The sequence below is a fragment of the Amborella trichopoda genome, chromosome 6 (genome assembly GCF_054954075.1).
Source record: "Amborella trichopoda isolate Santa Cruz 75 chromosome 6, AtrichopodaSantaCruz75HAP2 v2.0, whole genome shotgun sequence".
Lineage (NCBI taxonomy): Eukaryota > Viridiplantae > Streptophyta > Magnoliopsida > Amborellales > Amborellaceae > Amborella > Amborella trichopoda.
The window spans coordinates 12,841,727-12,859,036 of record NC_142341.1 but is presented as its reverse complement, the minus strand read 5'-3'; the positions used below and the strand labels follow the sequence as shown (position 1 = coordinate 12,859,036).

At 36.4% G+C, this 17,310-nt stretch overlaps 1 protein-coding gene and 3 non-coding genes across 5 annotated transcripts; all 4 read right to left on the bottom strand.

Annotated features, from left to right (window-relative positions):
* Positions 1 to 3,661: 3,661 nt before the first annotated feature.
* Positions 3,662 to 11,392, bottom strand: LOC18438155 (large ribosomal subunit protein uL22). 2 transcript variants are annotated; one of them, XM_020669781.2, is made up of 8 exons: positions 11,316 to 11,392; positions 11,139 to 11,175; positions 10,882 to 10,922; positions 6,569 to 6,737; positions 4,721 to 4,951; positions 4,329 to 4,431; positions 4,158 to 4,225; positions 3,662 to 4,035 (listed from the first exon to the last, which is right to left on the bottom strand). In XM_020669781.2, the coding sequence occupies exons 4-8, from the start codon at positions 6,569 to 6,571 to the stop codon at positions 3,967 to 3,969; spliced, it is 474 nt and encodes a 157-aa protein (XP_020525440.1). In that variant the 5' UTR covers positions 6,572 to 6,737; positions 10,882 to 10,922; positions 11,139 to 11,175; positions 11,316 to 11,392; the 3' UTR covers positions 3,662 to 3,966. The 2 variants fall into 2 exon arrangements, with proteins under 2 accessions (XP_020525440.1, XP_020525439.1); XM_020669780.2 differs by lacking the exon at positions 6,569 to 6,737.
* On the bottom strand, positions 7,679 to 7,813 carry LOC148781608 (small nucleolar RNA snoR74). Its single transcript, XR_016058694.1, has one exon. It is a non-coding gene; the product is annotated as a small nucleolar RNA snoR74 (small nucleolar RNA).
* Positions 8,531 to 8,665, bottom strand: LOC148781607 (small nucleolar RNA snoR74). The gene has a single exon (XR_016058676.1). It is a non-coding gene; the product is annotated as a small nucleolar RNA snoR74 (small nucleolar RNA).
* LOC148781606 (small nucleolar RNA snoR74) lies at positions 9,381 to 9,515 on the bottom strand. The gene has a single exon (XR_016058683.1). It is a non-coding gene; the product is annotated as a small nucleolar RNA snoR74 (small nucleolar RNA).
* Positions 11,393 to 17,310: the final 5,918 nt, after the last annotated feature.

Below are 17,310 nucleotides of genomic sequence, written 5' to 3'. Positions count from 1 at the left end.
TCTGGAGCGTTTGATTGTGGGTGGTTAAATTTTAGGGGAAGGGTGTAAAGGTGTAGGTAACTGCTTGTAGTTCATCACACTTTTGAAGCTTTTGGTCATGTCTTTAGGTGGGTTTCCTAGGTGAATCTGATTTCGAACAGCTCAGACTCGGATCGTGGGGATCGCCGGAATACTTCATATGAAACTTGCCAAAATCGATTAGATCCGAGATCTGTTTTTGTTATTGAATTGCTTATTCAGTGAGCATTCTTAATGTCTTGAACAGGACTCGACATGTTCCTCCTCTTCCGGGTCTGTCACAAGGAAAATGAAAACCCAGATTTGTTATCAAACGAGAGCTACGAGCAAATAGAACGCCTTTCAGTAGTATCAATACAGTCACATGGATCGTAAATTCATGAATGATGGCTTTCAATTTTTAAGATCAAGGGTAGGTTCCTTGCTCCTGAAAGGTGCTGGAGTAGTAAAACCCTATAAGCCTAATAATACTTCAATTTAGATCATGTCACAATAACTTAGCAGAGCAATAGAGTTATAGCTGGGGACTCAGAAGAAAACTACCAATGATGAAGAAAATAACTAGGGGTGCGCGTGAGGATGTTTGCAATGTTCTTACTATGGTAATTTATCCCGAGTCATTTAAGTTGAACAAAATTACCAAATTTGTTCAAGGTTCCTAACCCTAATTATGGTTATTTAGGAATTTTTGACCTATTTTTTTGGAAAGTACCTTTATTAAGTGAAACTTGAGAAGTGATCCAGCAGTGGCAAATGAGATCTTTTGAGCCCATAAATGATTTTGTAGGATAATTTGAGCTCTTTAACGATATTTTAACTCTGTGTTTAGAAAATCGACTCGGGCAAGGTAATCAGCCCTTGCCTAAGCTGAGTTACTCTGACGAGTCCGAATAGCTTGCTCCACTAGAGTTAAAAGTTAAAAAAATAAAAAATCAACACAAAAATTAATCTATTTATATTATAGCATTATCTAGTTCCCTTGCACAGCAGTGGCAGGATGAAAAAGAAAGCAGGGGAGAAGAGAAGCTCTCCCTTGGCCCCTATTGCTATCTTGCTGAATTATTTCTCAAGGATAACCTATAAGAGATGGCAGAAATGTGCTATGCCACCAGAGTCCGCCACTTCTGGCAGTGCCGCAGCAGAAGAACCTCAGGATACAGATTACTCCTCTTACCTTCCCCCTCTCACCGATGAAGTTTCGCTTTTGATTCTGGCCCGCACCCCCTTCTCCGATCACCCCACCCTCCGTTGTCTCAGCTGCCGCCACCGCACCCTACTTGAGTCTGGAGATCTCTACCGCACCTGCCAAGCCCATGACCTATGCCATCCCATAGTCTTCATGCACGCTGGAGGTGGGTCCTGTTGATTTGCCTTTTCCCTTGACTGGGGCCCCCGCCACCGCCGCTTCCGCCTCCCCCACTTCCCAAGCAACAACCGCTTTTATGATGGTGATAAGGAATCCATTTGTGCTCGAAGCCACCTTTTAATCTCAAACCTTGACCCTGAAGGCCCCACCGTATGGCGCTATGAACTCGGGGCAAACCGCTGGTTCCAGGGGCCCGACATGCTCTCAAAACACAGTCTCTTCTCCTCGGCCAGCTCGGGTTCATGTGCCTTCGTAGCTGGTGGGTGCGCTTATATCACCAGCTCTCTGACTGCCCGTGTGCCAACGAACTCAGCTGAGCAATACGACCCCGAGACACTTACACGGAGACCACTCCCACCTACGCACAGAAAACGTACACATTGCTCAGGGTTCTTCATGAACTCGAAATTTTACGTCGTCGGAGGAGAGGGAGTGAACAGAGATGACTTAAAATGTGGTGAATTCTACGACCCTAAGATGAACGAGTGGGTACTCGTGGAGGGGATGCTCGGCGACCGGCCAATCCCAACAGGGTCTGATGGACGGCCACTGTCGAGGTCACAGCCGTTGGTGCTAATAGTGAACGGGTGCGAACTTTATGAGATGGAGCCGTGCATGAATGTGCTCATTGGGGGACAAGCACTCGGTGGTTGGGAGGGCTGGGTCCTCAGGGGGGATGGGGGGAGGGTATGTGTTTGCACAGCCTGAGGTGGGGTGGGAGCTGCTGGAGGGGGCTGTTGGCAACCTTGATGACGTTGTTTTCAATTGTGCTGTCATGCTCACCTAGACACTATATTTTTACTTAGCTCACACCATTCTTCTTTTGCTTTTGTTACTGCATATTTCTTCTTTTTAATGACTCAGATATCAAGTATCACCTTATACCTTTTTTAATTTACCTCTTGATACTACTATTTTCTTCTTCTCAAAGAATAAATTGTACGGTTTAAAGCTACAATCTCTACTACCTCTCACCTCTATACATCTTTAACAAACTCTAATCTACTCTCAGCTTAGACAACTAAATGTTCTTTGAAACAGAACAAACCCTAACCAGCTTTTTCTGAAAACGATGCCACAACCTTAACCAGTAGAGGGTGTAGTTTATATAAGGTAAGCTACTTTATTTATAGAAGGTTGTGATGCTCTACATTGCATATTTTAATTGGATTGAGCAGATTTGATACACGTTTTAAGATAGTGTCAGATTTACACCATCTACATAAAATGAATGGTCTACATTACTGCAACCGTATTTGTAGAAGGATGCAGCCTTGAATAAAAAATTTCCATGGGGCATTTAAGAAACACATTCTAATATTGGCAAGCAAAGTATCCAAAAATTTAGAAAATGTTGGGTCAAAACTGAATCCCGACTCCACCATGGTTGAGCAATACTAGAATCGCTTGATTTACACAAAATTATATTTTATTACCATTATTCTCATCACTGTTTCACTAGTCAACACAATGGGGAGGATCATTCACCCTCAAATCTAAAACAAATCTCCTCAAATCACTAGATCGTTGATTTGGATCGATTTGAATAAATGATCTAAAAAATTATTAAAAATATAAAATAAAAATTTATAAAAACCTAATATAATCTGTAAGCTTAAAGTGAACCCCTACCATCCCGAAACCGATTCGATTCTGACCAAGTCTCCTCCACTTGAGAAATCGCTGGGTTTTAAAACATTGATTCTCACATATTTGGCCAACCTAAATAACCCAATTCAGCCAATCCTATTTGGTTTACCATAGCTCTAAAGCACTGGGAAAGATTGTGACTGCCTAGATGATAAGACATTAGTAACCAGTATCCAATGCCATTCTCACACCAGGTTTTGACATTCAATATATAGTGAACTAATTTTACAGTTATTGGATTATACCCTGTATCAACAGAATTGTTTCGCTCTTTTTTTCACATCCAACATAATCACGATTATCTAGGTTGAAGAGAATTGTTTCACTCTTTTTTTCGCATCCAAAATAATCACGATTATCTAAGCTGGAGATTCAACCAAAGAGGCCGAACCACACAAACGCAGACCGAACACATAATTGTTTTTATTTTAAATACAATTTTGTACTTCAGATGAAGAGCCCGAATCGAACCGAAGTGGGCTGAAACAGGATGCACTACAGCTTTGCCTCAAACTTGGCTGAAAATGCAAAAATTTCGGCCCCTCCTCGGCCAAAGCAAAGCTGCCAACATTGAGTAGGGAATGCCTAAAATAGTAGGTTATGAAAAAATCACATTACTAACAAAAGTTCTAAAACACTTTCGTATGAACTAATGCTTGCAATATAAGGACACAGGTGTCCACAAAGGAAGACATAGCCAAAACAATGACCCAAATATGATCTAAGGCTCAAACTAGCCAACTCAAGCAAGAAAATCTCTCCCCAAATGGGGTTGGACGATTCTTGGTTCTAATACAACCACAAATTTCTTTAAGAAATGTCTTAAGATGAAGCAAAAACATGAGCATTCAAATAGAAGGAAAAAAGATGCCAATCTCTCTCAGAGTAAATCTCCAAGTTGCCGCGATACTAATCTCTTACTCTGCAAATCTTTAAGATGAAGCCGCACTACGAAGAGCTTGAGATTTCTTCGTCCTCTTGGGCACCACTTGGGTTTCAACCTGCAATCATCAATGCAATCCATCAAAACTTCAAAAAAAAAAACACACACACACTCTCCAGACGTTGCATACATATCGTCTTTCTTAGAATCCATGTCAAGCTCATTCAAAAGGATGATTACCTCTTTCTTGACAGGTGCCTCCTTTTCAGACAATATCAACTCAATATGACAGGGCGAGGACATGTAAGCTGTTCATCAAATAGAATTCAACCTTGCTCAACACAATAATCCCACTCCGCACAGAAAGAAACAAAGAATCAAGGATATAAAATTAAAGGATAGGAAACTTACGGTTGATTCTTCCATGGGCACGGTAAGTTCGTCGCCTTTGCTTCTGGGCTTGATTCACCTGGATATGCGAAAGGAATAGTGTATCCACATCCAAGCCTTTCACCTATAAAATTCAAATGCAAAAAAACCAATACAATAGATAAGCTGAGAGATCAAGGCTTGAGTTTGTAACCAAGTAAAATCCAATAAAGACTATAAAACAAGCAAGCATGGATGCTGAATTTATTAAGGAAGATAAATAAGGAGCATAGCTAGGGAGAAGAACGTAGAGGCCTGAATATGAGAGATATGATGTGATGAAAGACAGAGAAGCCTGATTGATAGCAGACATGTTTGTGTGTGTGTGTGTGTGTGTGTGAGAGAGAGAGAGAGAGAGAGAGAGGATTGCATACATCAGCATTACTCTCAGCACTCTTGAGCAAGTTCAAGATGAACTTGGCAGACTTGACAGGCCACCGCCCTTGTCCATTTGGATGGCGGTTCTTTGCTTGAGCAGTGCGCCCAACACCTCCACAAAAGCGCCGGAAAGGGATGGCCTGCTTGTGGGCAAGAACGTCCTCTAGATACCTCTTAGCCTTGACCAACGGGAGCTTCCTGATAGCAAATGCGGTTTCCCTGGTGTTCTGGAGAGAAACAAGTTACACCATGAGTAAAAACCCTAATACGTTGATCCTGATATCCTGCAAATTACCATAAGCTTCTTCCAATAAATTCAATTTCCAGTTTTTCTTTTCGAAAAATTATCACAAACACATGGCACTCATAGACCTCTAGTATATATATAAAATACGATGTCAAAATACAACAGAAATCATGGTCAAGATCTCTTCGAGGAAGACCATGAAAGAAATTATGAAGCCTACATAATCACAGTCAACTTTTTACCCTCAGTAATAAAGTTATCGATCAAGATTTTCCAAACTTGCACTATTAAGATGATATCACACTAATGAACTTCTAGAATATATATAAAATACATCAGATTTTTTTCTTTTCTTGAAGATTTAAAATTATAGCAGAAAACTTGGTGAAGATCTTTCCTAGGAGCACAGTGAAACAAAATCTGGAGCCTACATAAAATTTATACAAAATCTAGAGCCTACATAAAATATAGCGGAAAATGTGGTAAAGATCTCTTTGAATGTACAACTGAGACAGCAGCAGAGCCATAAAATTTATACAACAATCTGAGATCTGATTGGAGCAACAGGACACTTTTTTCTAATGGGTCAAATAAGCAAAAAGGAAAACTTCACAAATTACTGAGGACTCATTGCATAAAAAGACCAAGGCCCTTCTTTTTTTTCACTTTCTTTTTCTTTTTTTAAAACAGAGAGAGAGAAAAGTAATGCCATTATTTTTTTTTCAAGTTTGAATTACAACATAAAGCTATGGGAAGCATGCATTAAAATATGGTCATCCGGCCAATTTTGGATCAAGAATGCATTCTTTGGAAGTCTTTCTCAATCACAACCTTTAAAAAGGGCATTCAGAAGTAACATGATAGGATTTTAGACGTCCAAGGGCGGAGCAAATGGTTAAGATACAGTAGATCAAGACAATGCTGATCAATCAAAAATTTATTGGGGCGGAGGAGGATTTGATCCAGAAGCGGAACAATACAGGTGGTTCTCCATTCCCTTAGTCACCTATCTGAAACGACAATAACATATAATAGCAAATACTACTTCAATCTTGTGCATTTTGACATAGAAAGGAGAATGGATTTAAAATCAAATTTCACTTCAAAGAAAGCCTTCCTTAACTAAAAACAGGCAGGGCCTCAACTTCAGTTTCAAAGTGATGTCCAGCTTCACAAGGAGTGAGAGAAGAATAAATTAATTCCAATCAAATATCCGAAGACTAAAAGAGCATCTTAAAATACAACACAAGGACAACCATCTTACATGGTGTCACACAGAAGAGTAGGATTGAAAAAGACAATTAAGAGTTGCTAACCTCCTAATGTACCAGCGAGAATGCACCTCTTACAAGCTTAATGGACCAAAGTTTATCAACAGTAATGGACTAATGGTGCAGCTGCTTGAAAAGAAACTAAACAAGAAATTGAGTACGTGTGAACTTCATGGCACCATCTTTAGATGGGTTAAAAGAAAAAGTTGCAAATAAATCAAAGTTTTTCTAAACTTGCATAGGTAATCTTCTCCTTTTCCATCAGCTATTATGGACTAGCACTCAACCAGTTTCCAATGTAACAGTAGAGATTCGGAATGTCTTACCATTCAATGAATCTTTTGTTACCAGTATGCGTACAAAGTCTCGCCAAATAATAATGCAAGCAATTTCATGCGGCTTACTAGAAACCAGTTCATAAGAAAAACAGGTCCCTGCTTTTAGTTGGGTTCAGGTACAACTTAGAAAATTTAATTCATGGTGGGATCTTCAGTCCTACATATCAATACAGTAAAAGACCATAAACCAATCTAGACCTCATTTTAAAAGAAATCAGATATGAGAAACAGCAACACTAGTATCATTTTTTAACTCCAAATAACAATAATAATTTACTTGATTCATACTAAGTAGGGCACCTGCCACAGTAAAACAATATGAAGAAACATACTTGTCTTTTGATCACATAGATAACGTATACATTGAGCCACAAATTATTGGAGTGGGCAACATGACTGAGAAAAATGTCAAGTCAAACCTCACTTTCAAACATTGGAACCAGTAAATCGAAGTCCCACTTGCCTATGGATTATAGCACCAACACTATGTATGAATCTCAAAAAATAATAACAAAATGAACCAGGGAAGATCCACGTTGAAATGGATTAAGTATCTAGATACATAAATGAATATCAAAAATTAATCCATGTCTTGTTTGCATGTGGATTAAGATACAATAAATTCGTTACATTAAACAAGGCATATCATGCAGTGAGACAAAGCAATATTATATGACTAGCAGTGGAAGATGTGGAAAGTTGTGAATATTATTAATCCAATTGGTTTTTATTAAGTCTTAGTATTGAAATTATAATTTTGGATTAAAAATATCTTTGATAATATTCTATCAAAATATCAACCATTTAGCACGGTGTTATTGATACCCTTCTTCACAGTCCTTTCCCAGAAAGGTTTATCCCAAGGACCTTATCAAAAGAGTACTAAAAACATTTAAGGCCAAATCAAACATCTTTTGAAGAGCTATCATATGTGTCTAATGATTAAGTTTTCGATACAAGTGTTGATAATATATTTAATTATTCAAGTTGACAACAAAGTAGTGATGCAAACTCAGTCACAGCCATAAATCTCAGTAGACAACCATATATCTATGACCGATATCGAGTGATTCACATCAAAACTTATATTAGCAATTATAATGTCGCAACATGTAATGAACCTTTATTCACAAGTATAGTTTACAAAGGTTCACCCAATAATGGTGCAAATAATTTCCCTGAAGTTTACGAGAGGCCAACTCAGAGGAGAAAAGCACAAACCTCTGCTTTTTTCCCTCAGGTTACGGAATCAGATATTAACTCACAAATGACATGCAAAGATACACAAGAACAACAAAATGATTTTTTGAAAAATCCAACTAGATGATGCTTCAAGGAAAAAGAAAGAAGAATGGGTGAACAAAAACGTTGCACTTAAAGTGTGGTGTGCATTTGCTACATAGTCCCAGACTCGAACAAAATTACCACTCTTCACATCCAACCAGAACATCAAACCATTTTCAACTAAAGTACATTTTTACGCCTTTAATTTTTTTAGAATGACACACAATTTGAATCTAGTCAAGTATATAACAATCGGAACCCCACAACAGCCAATTCGAACTTATCAATCCAAATCGGCTTTTATTAAGTCATAGTATTGAAATTATAATTTGGGATAAAAAAATATCTTCGATAATATTCCATGAAAATATCAATCATTTAGAATTGCGTTATTGATACCCCTGTTCACAGTCCTATCCCACAAAGGTTTATCCCAAGGACCTGATTAAAAGAGTACCAAAAACATTTAAGGCCAAATCAAACATCTTTTGAAAAGCTATCAAATGTGTCTACATGATTAAATTTTGGATACAAGTGTTGATAATATGTTTAATTATTCAAGTTGACAACAAAGTAGTGATGCAAACTCAGAAATAGCCATAAATCATATCTATGAACCGAGATCGAGTGATTCACATAAGAAAGACAAACTTGTATTAGCAATTATAATGTCACAACATTTATTGAACCTTTATTCACAAGTATAGTTTACAAAGGTTCACCCGATAATGGTGCAAATAATTTCCCTGAAGTTTACGAGAGGCCAGCTCAGAGGAGAAAAGTACAGACCTCTGCTTTTTTCCCTCAGGTTACACAATCAGATCTTAACTCACAAATGGCATGCAAAAATCCACAAAACAACAAAATGATTTTCTGAAATATCCAACTAGATGATGCTTCAAGGAAACAGAAAGAAGAATGGGTTAGCAAGAATGTTGCACTTAGAGTGTGGCGTGCACTTGCTTCCCAGACTCGAACAAAATTACCATTCTTCACATCCAATTAGAACAACAAACCATTTTCAACTAAAGTACATGTTTACTTCTTTTATTTTTTTAGAATGACACACAATTTGAATCTAGTCAAGTATATAACAATCGGAAGCGCGCAGCAGCCATTTCCAACTTATAAGTCGGTTTTTATTACGTCTTAGTATTGAAATCATAATTTTGAATAAAAAAAAATCTTCGATAATATTCCATGAAAAAATTAATCATTTAGCACTGTGTTATTGAGACCCATGTTCACAGTCTTATCCCACAAATGTTTATCCCAAGGACCTGATTAAAAGAGTACCAAATAGTTTTAAGGCCAAATTAAACATCTTTTGAAGAGCTATCAAATGTGTCTAATGATTAAATTTTGGATACAAGTGATGATAATGATTTAATTATTCAAGTTGACAACAAAGTAGTGATGCAAACTCAAGCACAGCCATAAATCTCAGTAGACAACCATATCTATGAACCGAGATCGAGTGATTCACATAAGAAAGACAAACTAGTATTAGCAATTATAATGTCACAACATTTATTGAACCTTTATTCACAATCATAGTATACAAAGGTTCACCCGATAATGGTGCAAATAATTTCCCTGAAGTTTACGAGAGGCCAGCTCAGATGAGAAAAGTACAGACCTCTGCTTTTTTCCCTCAGGTTACGCAATCAGATCTTAACTCACAAATGGCATGCAAAGATACAAGAACAACAAAATGATTTTTTGAAAGATCCAACTAGATGATGCTTCAAGGAAATAGAAAGAAGAATGGGTAAGCAAGAACATTGCACTTAGTCCTAGACTAAAACAAAATTACCACGCATCACATCCAACCAGAACAACAAACCATTTTCAACTAAAGTACATTTTTACTCCTTTTATTTTTTTAGAATGGCACACAATTTGAATCTAGTCAAGTATATAACAATCGAAACCCCGCAGCAGCCATTTCCAACTTATAAGTCCGATCGGTTTTTATTACGTTTTAGTATTGAAATTATAATTTTGAATAAAAAAATATCTTCGATAATATTCCATGAAAAAATCAATCATTTAGCACTGTGTTATTGAGACCCATGTTCACAGTCCTATCCCACAAAGGTTTATCCCAAAGACCTGATTAAAAGAGTACCAAAAACATTTAAGGCCAAATCAAACATCTTTTGAAGAGCTATCAAATGTGTCTAATGATTAAATTTTGGATACAAGTGATGATAATACGTTTAATTATTCAAGTTGACAACAAAGTAGTGATGCAAACTCAGTCACAGCCATAAATCTCAGTAGATTACCATATCTAAGAACCGCGATCGAGTTATTCACATCAGAGAGACAAACCTATATTAGTAATTATAATTTCGCAACATTTATTCAACCTTTATTCACAAGTATAGTTTACAAAGGCAAATAGTTTCCCTAAAGTTTACGAGAGGCCAGCTCAGAGGAGAAAAGTATAGACCTCTGCTTTTTTTCCTCAGGTTATGCAAACAGATCTTCAATCACAAATGGAATGCAAAGATACAAGAAGAAAACCATGTTTTGAAACATCCAACTAGATGATGCTAAAAGAAAATAGAAAGAACAATGGGTGTACACTTGCTACATAGTCCCAGACTCCAACAAAATTAGCACTCTTCATATCCAACCAGAACATCGAATCATTTTCAACTATAGTCCTTTTTTACTCTTTTGTTTATTTAAAATGGTACACAATTTCAATCTACTCAAGTATACAACAATGGGAACCACACAGCAGCCATTTTCAACTTTAATATATTCAATAATTCAGCCATAACAAATGCAACGTAAGTGATACAGAGTAATATTATACAAACAAACAACATAAGTAAAGCAAACTCATTATGGGCAACCAAGATAAAATACAAAAGAAAATAATATAAGAGCAAAAAACTCATCATAGTAGAGAGTTTGCTGCAACAAACACTAATCGATCACAAACGTAGCTGGACATCACCAAATGAAAACTACAAGAACATAAAAAGAGAATCTTTAAATACCTTGAAGTGAACCCTCAGGTCAGATCCTTTGGCCTTGCAAGCTGAAACAAGAGAACAATGAACCACATCACAAAATAAATCATCTTCTTAAAACCCTAACTAGAAAATACATCACAAGTTTATGGAAAGACCGAAAATAAGAGTGCGAGGGAGCAGATTAACAAATTCACAAACAATATAATCCCCAAGAAATTACAAAAATGAAACTTTTATCATAGAACCCAGTGCAGAAATAAGCTATAGATTTGGAGTGTTACATTTAGTTGGATTGTCCGGCTCCTTGGAATACTTCACCTGTTTACAGAGAAAAGGAGAAATGAATACACATTAGAGTGAGAAAGAAACTTTTATTGTTACTGTGTCTTCTCCAATACAGGTAGAGATAGAGAGTCAGTCCATGACTGATCTACCACAGATGGAGAGAGAGAGATTACCATGGCTGCTGATCGAAATAAAGGTCTCTAGTTGCTCGCAGAGGCCAAGGGTTATGAGCGCCTTAAAGCTGTGAATCTTTGTGAATCCAAAAACCCTAAAATTCTCTCTCTTTAATCGCAACGACAAAAGTAGAAAACACTAAGGGCCTGTTTGATAACTGGAAGCAAGTTCATGAACTGTAAATTAGAAGTTCCTCACAAAGTTCCTGAAGAACTGTAAATTACAAGTTGCTTAAGAAGTTCTTGGTTTCTGTGTTTGATAACCTCCCAGGGAAGTTAAGAAGTTCCTAGTTTCTGTGTTTGATAACCTCCTGGGAACTTAAGAAGTTCCTGGTTTGGTCCCAACCAATTATATTCATGAACCCATAAGCATTATTCATTAAAAATAGAAAGGTAACAAAAAGAGCATGGAAGCTACAACATTCATAATTGGAGCTAAGTAAAACTAAACAAACCCAAAAATAAAAACTAACAAAAAGGTAAGTACGATTATTCTCAATTCAACTAAAATTCAACACTTTATTCACAAACCGACATCATAGCTGTGTATCATAGAAAAATATATCAGATTTCAGGAACCCACATCATAGCTGTATATCAAAGCAATTTCAAAAAGAAAAAAAGCAAAGCAATTTAAATAAATACTTGGAAAAAATGAAACCATTGAGTAAAGAACAAATTCAGGAATGAAAACAAGTAAGCTAGTAAGCAATAGCAACTAAACTTCACAGGTTTTCAGAAAATCATGAATTGTGACTAATGAGAATCATGAATTGTAACTAATGAGAATCAAAAGAGAACTATGGGAGAGAATCGACAATTGTGAACAAAGTACCACAATGAATTTTAGTAATCATTGGAAGCTCAAAATACAATCCAATAACCAAGTTCTACAACAACAAGAATGCAGAACTGTTTAGCATTTGACCACAATTCAAAGATCAGAATAAGAATGCATTGACCACAATTCAACATGCTGAACAGTTTAGCAATTAGCACGCAAAAGGTTCCTAGGGAGGCAAAAAAGGACAATGTTGGAAATGTACATGCTCAACCAGAAATATAACCACCCTGTACTATTGAACCATAAATAAAGCATAACAAAAGAGAGAGCATAATATTCTCAATAACTCAGCAATAATTTTCTAAAAGGCATTGAAATGGTTAATGGATAAATTGAATTGTCATCCAAACAACATCCGAGCAATTTCTCTAATAAGGATGTAACATGGATTAGTTAAACAGAAATACAGAAAAAATGACAAACAACATTTTAATTAGCCATGAAAGGAAAGTTGATCACTTCGGAAATCAGTGTTCAATAAGAGCACTGAAACCAAATCCTCATTTATTATGAACCCAAAACCATGTTCCAATTTCCAAATTTGACTATGACCATTCCCAGAAACTAAAGTTTCTTGACAGAAGGCCTACAAAACTAAAACCAATAACACTCATTTGATGAGAATAGTCTCCGAAAAATAGCATATGGGTGTCAAATTTCTTCTCTCTTGGTGTCATGGCATGGACAATAGTCCCTGGGCTTGGTATCACAGAACTCGAAGAAGTTGGGGATGGTGGTCTCATGGTCTGATAGGTTTGGGAGTGAAGGATCAGAGTGGTGGTGCTCAAAGCCTTACCCCATTACCAAAACAATCTGCAGTTGAATTGGAGAATGAGTATAGGAGAAGATAATATGGTTTTTTGTGGAGATTTGAACCAAGCAAGTAGGAGAGGAGGTAGAGGAGAGAGATACAGAAAAATATGAATTACCCAATCTAATCAAAACTACTTTTTTGACGGATTACCCAAGCTAATCTGAATATCTGAATCTAGTCAGTCTTTTTTTTTTCTAATCCTCTTTTTCAAATAAACTATTTTTGGAGTGGCTTCTCTAAATAATATTCGATTTAGAGCCCCAAAAGAATTAAATCTTTTGCATTTGTCCAAAATTGAGTTTCAGGGTTGAGCATTCTTGGAGCTCTAATTCAATTTTTTCAATTTTTTATGGGATTGTTTCCATAATAAAAACAATATAACAAATATTAAGGTTTGCTTGAACTAGGGTGATGCTAACGTAGCAATCTCACAGTGAATCAAACCAATCAAAATTACAGCAGTCTGGAATGAAGTATATTGATTCCAACAAGAACCCAAACTATCAAATGATTGTTCATCCATATTCTTATCATGCAGACAACCAACAAGCTCTCTAATATCTTATCATGCAGACAACCAACAAGCACTCTAATACGGATAGATTGTCAGGGAACTTGATGTCAAGCACTCAAAACAATCAGTTAACCCTGAATCTAGATTTACAACATAGAAAAATCACGAAATAAAGCTTTTGCATTGCCTTAGAACTCGATATACAACTTAGAAAACTATTAAACCAATTTAATACTACATTCAAACATAGGAAATTATACAAAAATAAGTAGATTAAACCCAAGAAATGTTTTTATATGGTTTCCACCAAAAAAACCCCTGAGAACAATGTTGTTAACAGAGAAATCCGAAATCAACAAGAAAAAAATGCAAAATCAACAGAGAACTCACTGATTGGAGGTACCTGTTGAGCTTGCAAGGCCGCGAATAGTACTGGGCGAGAGGCTGCCTTTACTGGGAAGAGAGAGCGAGAGAACTTTCGCAGTGGAGCTGCTGTTTTGCTGGGCGGCGAAGAGAGGGTGGGTGGGTGGGTGAGTGGCTGAGTAAACCTAGGGCACAATTATATCGGGCGAAGTTTTAACATAGACTGCCCTTTTCTAAGTTGCGACCTTTTTCGTCGGAAATGTTTTTACATAATAAGTTCGGACCATGAACAATGATAGTTAAGTTTTTTATTTACCTTACGATTTTTATCGAATACAAAAAAATGAACAGTAATAGATAAGTTCAAACTTTCAAAAAGCAATTATAAAAGAACACGCTCTTGGTGTTAGACTAATAGGTAAGTTCTAACTTCCATAAAGCAATTTAAAAAAAACACGCGCTTGGTGTTAGAGTAATAGGTAAGTTCTAACTTTCAAAAAGCAATAATAAAAACACACGCTCTTGGTGTTAGATTGTGACTCTCGTATCACGGTGCATCTAAGCAACCATTGAAAACCCTTTTACATGATTGGTGATAATCCTTTAATTGACATCAACGGTGTACACCATGTTGTTCTCTCTTATTCTCTCTCATATTTTTTGGCTCTCGTTTCTTTACTTTCATTATTATCCATCGCTCTCTCTCATATTTCTTGTCTCTCTTTTTCTGTTCTTATCCTTTTTAATTTAAAATGAAAATTTTTAGGTGTTGTGATTGTGATAGACAATCAATCAGAAGAAAAAAATTCCTAACTTGATCAATCAAATAAAAGGTACTGGATATCTCGTTCATACACATATTCTCTTTGTTTCATGAGTCTCTGGTGAGTTATATACGGAGTTAGAAAATATTAAATCTTTGATGATTCCATCATACATAATGGAGTTGTGAAAACTTCTGGATAGTTATCCTCCACCTGAATTGAATTCTTTCTGGTTAAATAATCTCTTTCTAGTCGCTCTGGAACAATTAAGAGACTCTCCGAAGATATTATGCCACCCATCTTTTTCCTGATATATAAAAAAACAACTTCACTATTAATGATTCGTCTTTTTTCTGATTAATCTTTTTCTTCTGATTAATTTCTCTGCCTATTGAGTTTTTCCATTTTGGCTTGGCGGGTGAAGTTCATTCCATGAGAGGGAAAAGTATGAATGTTCAACCTCCACGCAAACTAATGAGTCATTACCCATTGCATTATAGCAAAGCTTTATATGTAGTGCTATGGGACACGCTCAAGTCCACTCGAAGTCCATGACAAAATCTCATCTCGAGTACAGAGTCAGAGCATGTAGCTTGTTGTCTTACAACAAAAGAAGCCATCTAGTTAAAGAAGTCCTTATCAAATTTGATCCAGTAAGGTATTTGTATATGAGGATCTTTTATAATAATGAGGTAGTGATTTGCATGACTAAGAAGCTAGGTTTCATAAGAAATCTAAGAATAGAAAAGTTGATTATTATCACATTCACAATGAGATTTGAACAGGAGAGATTGAGGTAACTTATCTCTTGACAGAGGTTGTGTTAGCAAATCCTTGATTAAATAATTAATAACAAATACTAAAGAATTAATGACAAATATATTTGTCAACTATGTACATGGGATGAGCTTGAGAGACAATGAGATGGAGTGATTGTAGGACCTTCCAAGGGATGTTAAGGTCATGTGGTGTTTAAGACCATGAGAGCATATACACATAACAAATATAGTGAATTGTGCACTTCAATGGGAGTGTATATGGATTGACTAACCCAAGGTCAGCAATCCATGACCAGGGACATATGTCCAAAACCTTTTTTTCCCCTAGGCATATGCACTATCATTGAAGGTTTCAGGAAGGTCATCCATTGTTAAGGTCAAAGAGATGCTTGACAACGGTTGTAATCCATCCAAGAGAGCTTTATGCTATTCTGTTTATGGTTGTAGGCTTATGAGAGTATGGCAAATAATTCTCAAAAAGTTTTTATACGGAATATACCCACGACATCCACCTTCTGGGAAACAAACATGTAGAGGGATACATGTGTATATTGAAAAAAGAGAGTCTCAATTGCACTATGTTAACACGTGCATCTGACTTGCTCTTAAGGAGAACATGTAATCCACATACTAGAATAGTGGTTCCACTATTTATTAGTCAGCTTTAATAGGTCAATCATGAGTCATTGAACATGAATATGGGTCATGGGTTCTGTTGTTTGGTCTAAAAAGATAGTTGTAGAATACAATTTCTAGCTCGGAGTGCCTGACATTTACTTTTCTTTACCATTGGTACCGATTCACTCCTAGATGTATTTCTAAGTGTGTTTTTTTTGTTTGGAACTTAAAAAATATTGTTTTCAGCTTTAATTATGATTATATGATTTTTTAGAATTTGTTTAATTTGTGAAAAATTATTTTCTTCTAAAAACACCCAAAAAGAGCAAAATTGATATTTTACAATTTAGTAAGGGTATGTTTTAAGTGTGATCCATGTACGGGGGTCAAGGCCCCAACTCCTACAAGTGAGTAGGCAAGATAAGGATGGGATGTGGAGCTCATAAGGGCCACACCACATAGAGGTGGGATGTGGGGCTTGTAAGGACCACACACCTCACACAAGATGAAACGCCCTTAATTAAATTTAAAATATCATTTATTCATCATTTATTTTAAAATTCTTAATTGTACTAAGAGTTATATTTTGATTATGAATCGTACTTCGTGACTCTTATGTAGATCAGAATTCAAATAGAAATAAAAGTCGCAATTGTATTAGAAATCATATTGTGATTATAATTCCTACTTGGACTAGGACTCCTACTTAGATCAAAATTCTAGTTAAAATAGAAGTCGAAATTGTATTAGGAGTCTTATCTAGATTAGGATTTCTACTTGGATCAGGCTCCTACTTAGAAGTCCATCTTATCCTAATTTAACTAGAAGTAGATATAGATAAAAAATTTAGCGAATAAGGTTCCTAAGATACCTCATTGAATTGTGATAGTTGGTTTTTTAGATGGATGGCTCAGATTTGTTTTCTCTCTCACGTCACAAATTATCAATAATTTCTATTGAGTAAAATTAAATTCTAAGTAATATAGTCACCCTAAAAAAACTATAAATAAGGGATTCACCACTTATTCCATTCATTTTATTTTCTAGCCCCTCTCTCTCTCTCTCTCTCTCTCTCTCTCTCTCTCTCTCTCTCCGAGTGTGGCACACCCCACCCAAGGATTCCTACGGTGGCACACCAACCCTAGGCTAAGGAAGTGATCACCATCAGCCTAAGTTATTGATGGGTAGTGGCTCATAGTGGTATGCCTTAAGAGGTTTCAGAAAAACCCTAGACCTAGCTCATGCTCACAAATCCTAACTCTCTAGAGGGTATTGCCTACAGAACTCCCTAATATGTGA

Bases quoted from the DNA above. Each gene is read 5' to 3' on its own strand.
- LOC18438155 (XM_020669780.2), bottom strand. The intron at 4,226-4,328 runs GTAAGTTTCCTA...TTTGATGAACAG, and splicing joins TGCCCATGGAAGAATCAACC to CTTACATGTCCTCGCCCTGT. The intron at 4,036-4,157 runs GTAATCATCCTT...TGATGATTGCAG, and splicing joins AGGCACCTGTCAAGAAAGAG to GTTGAAACCCAAGTGGTGCC.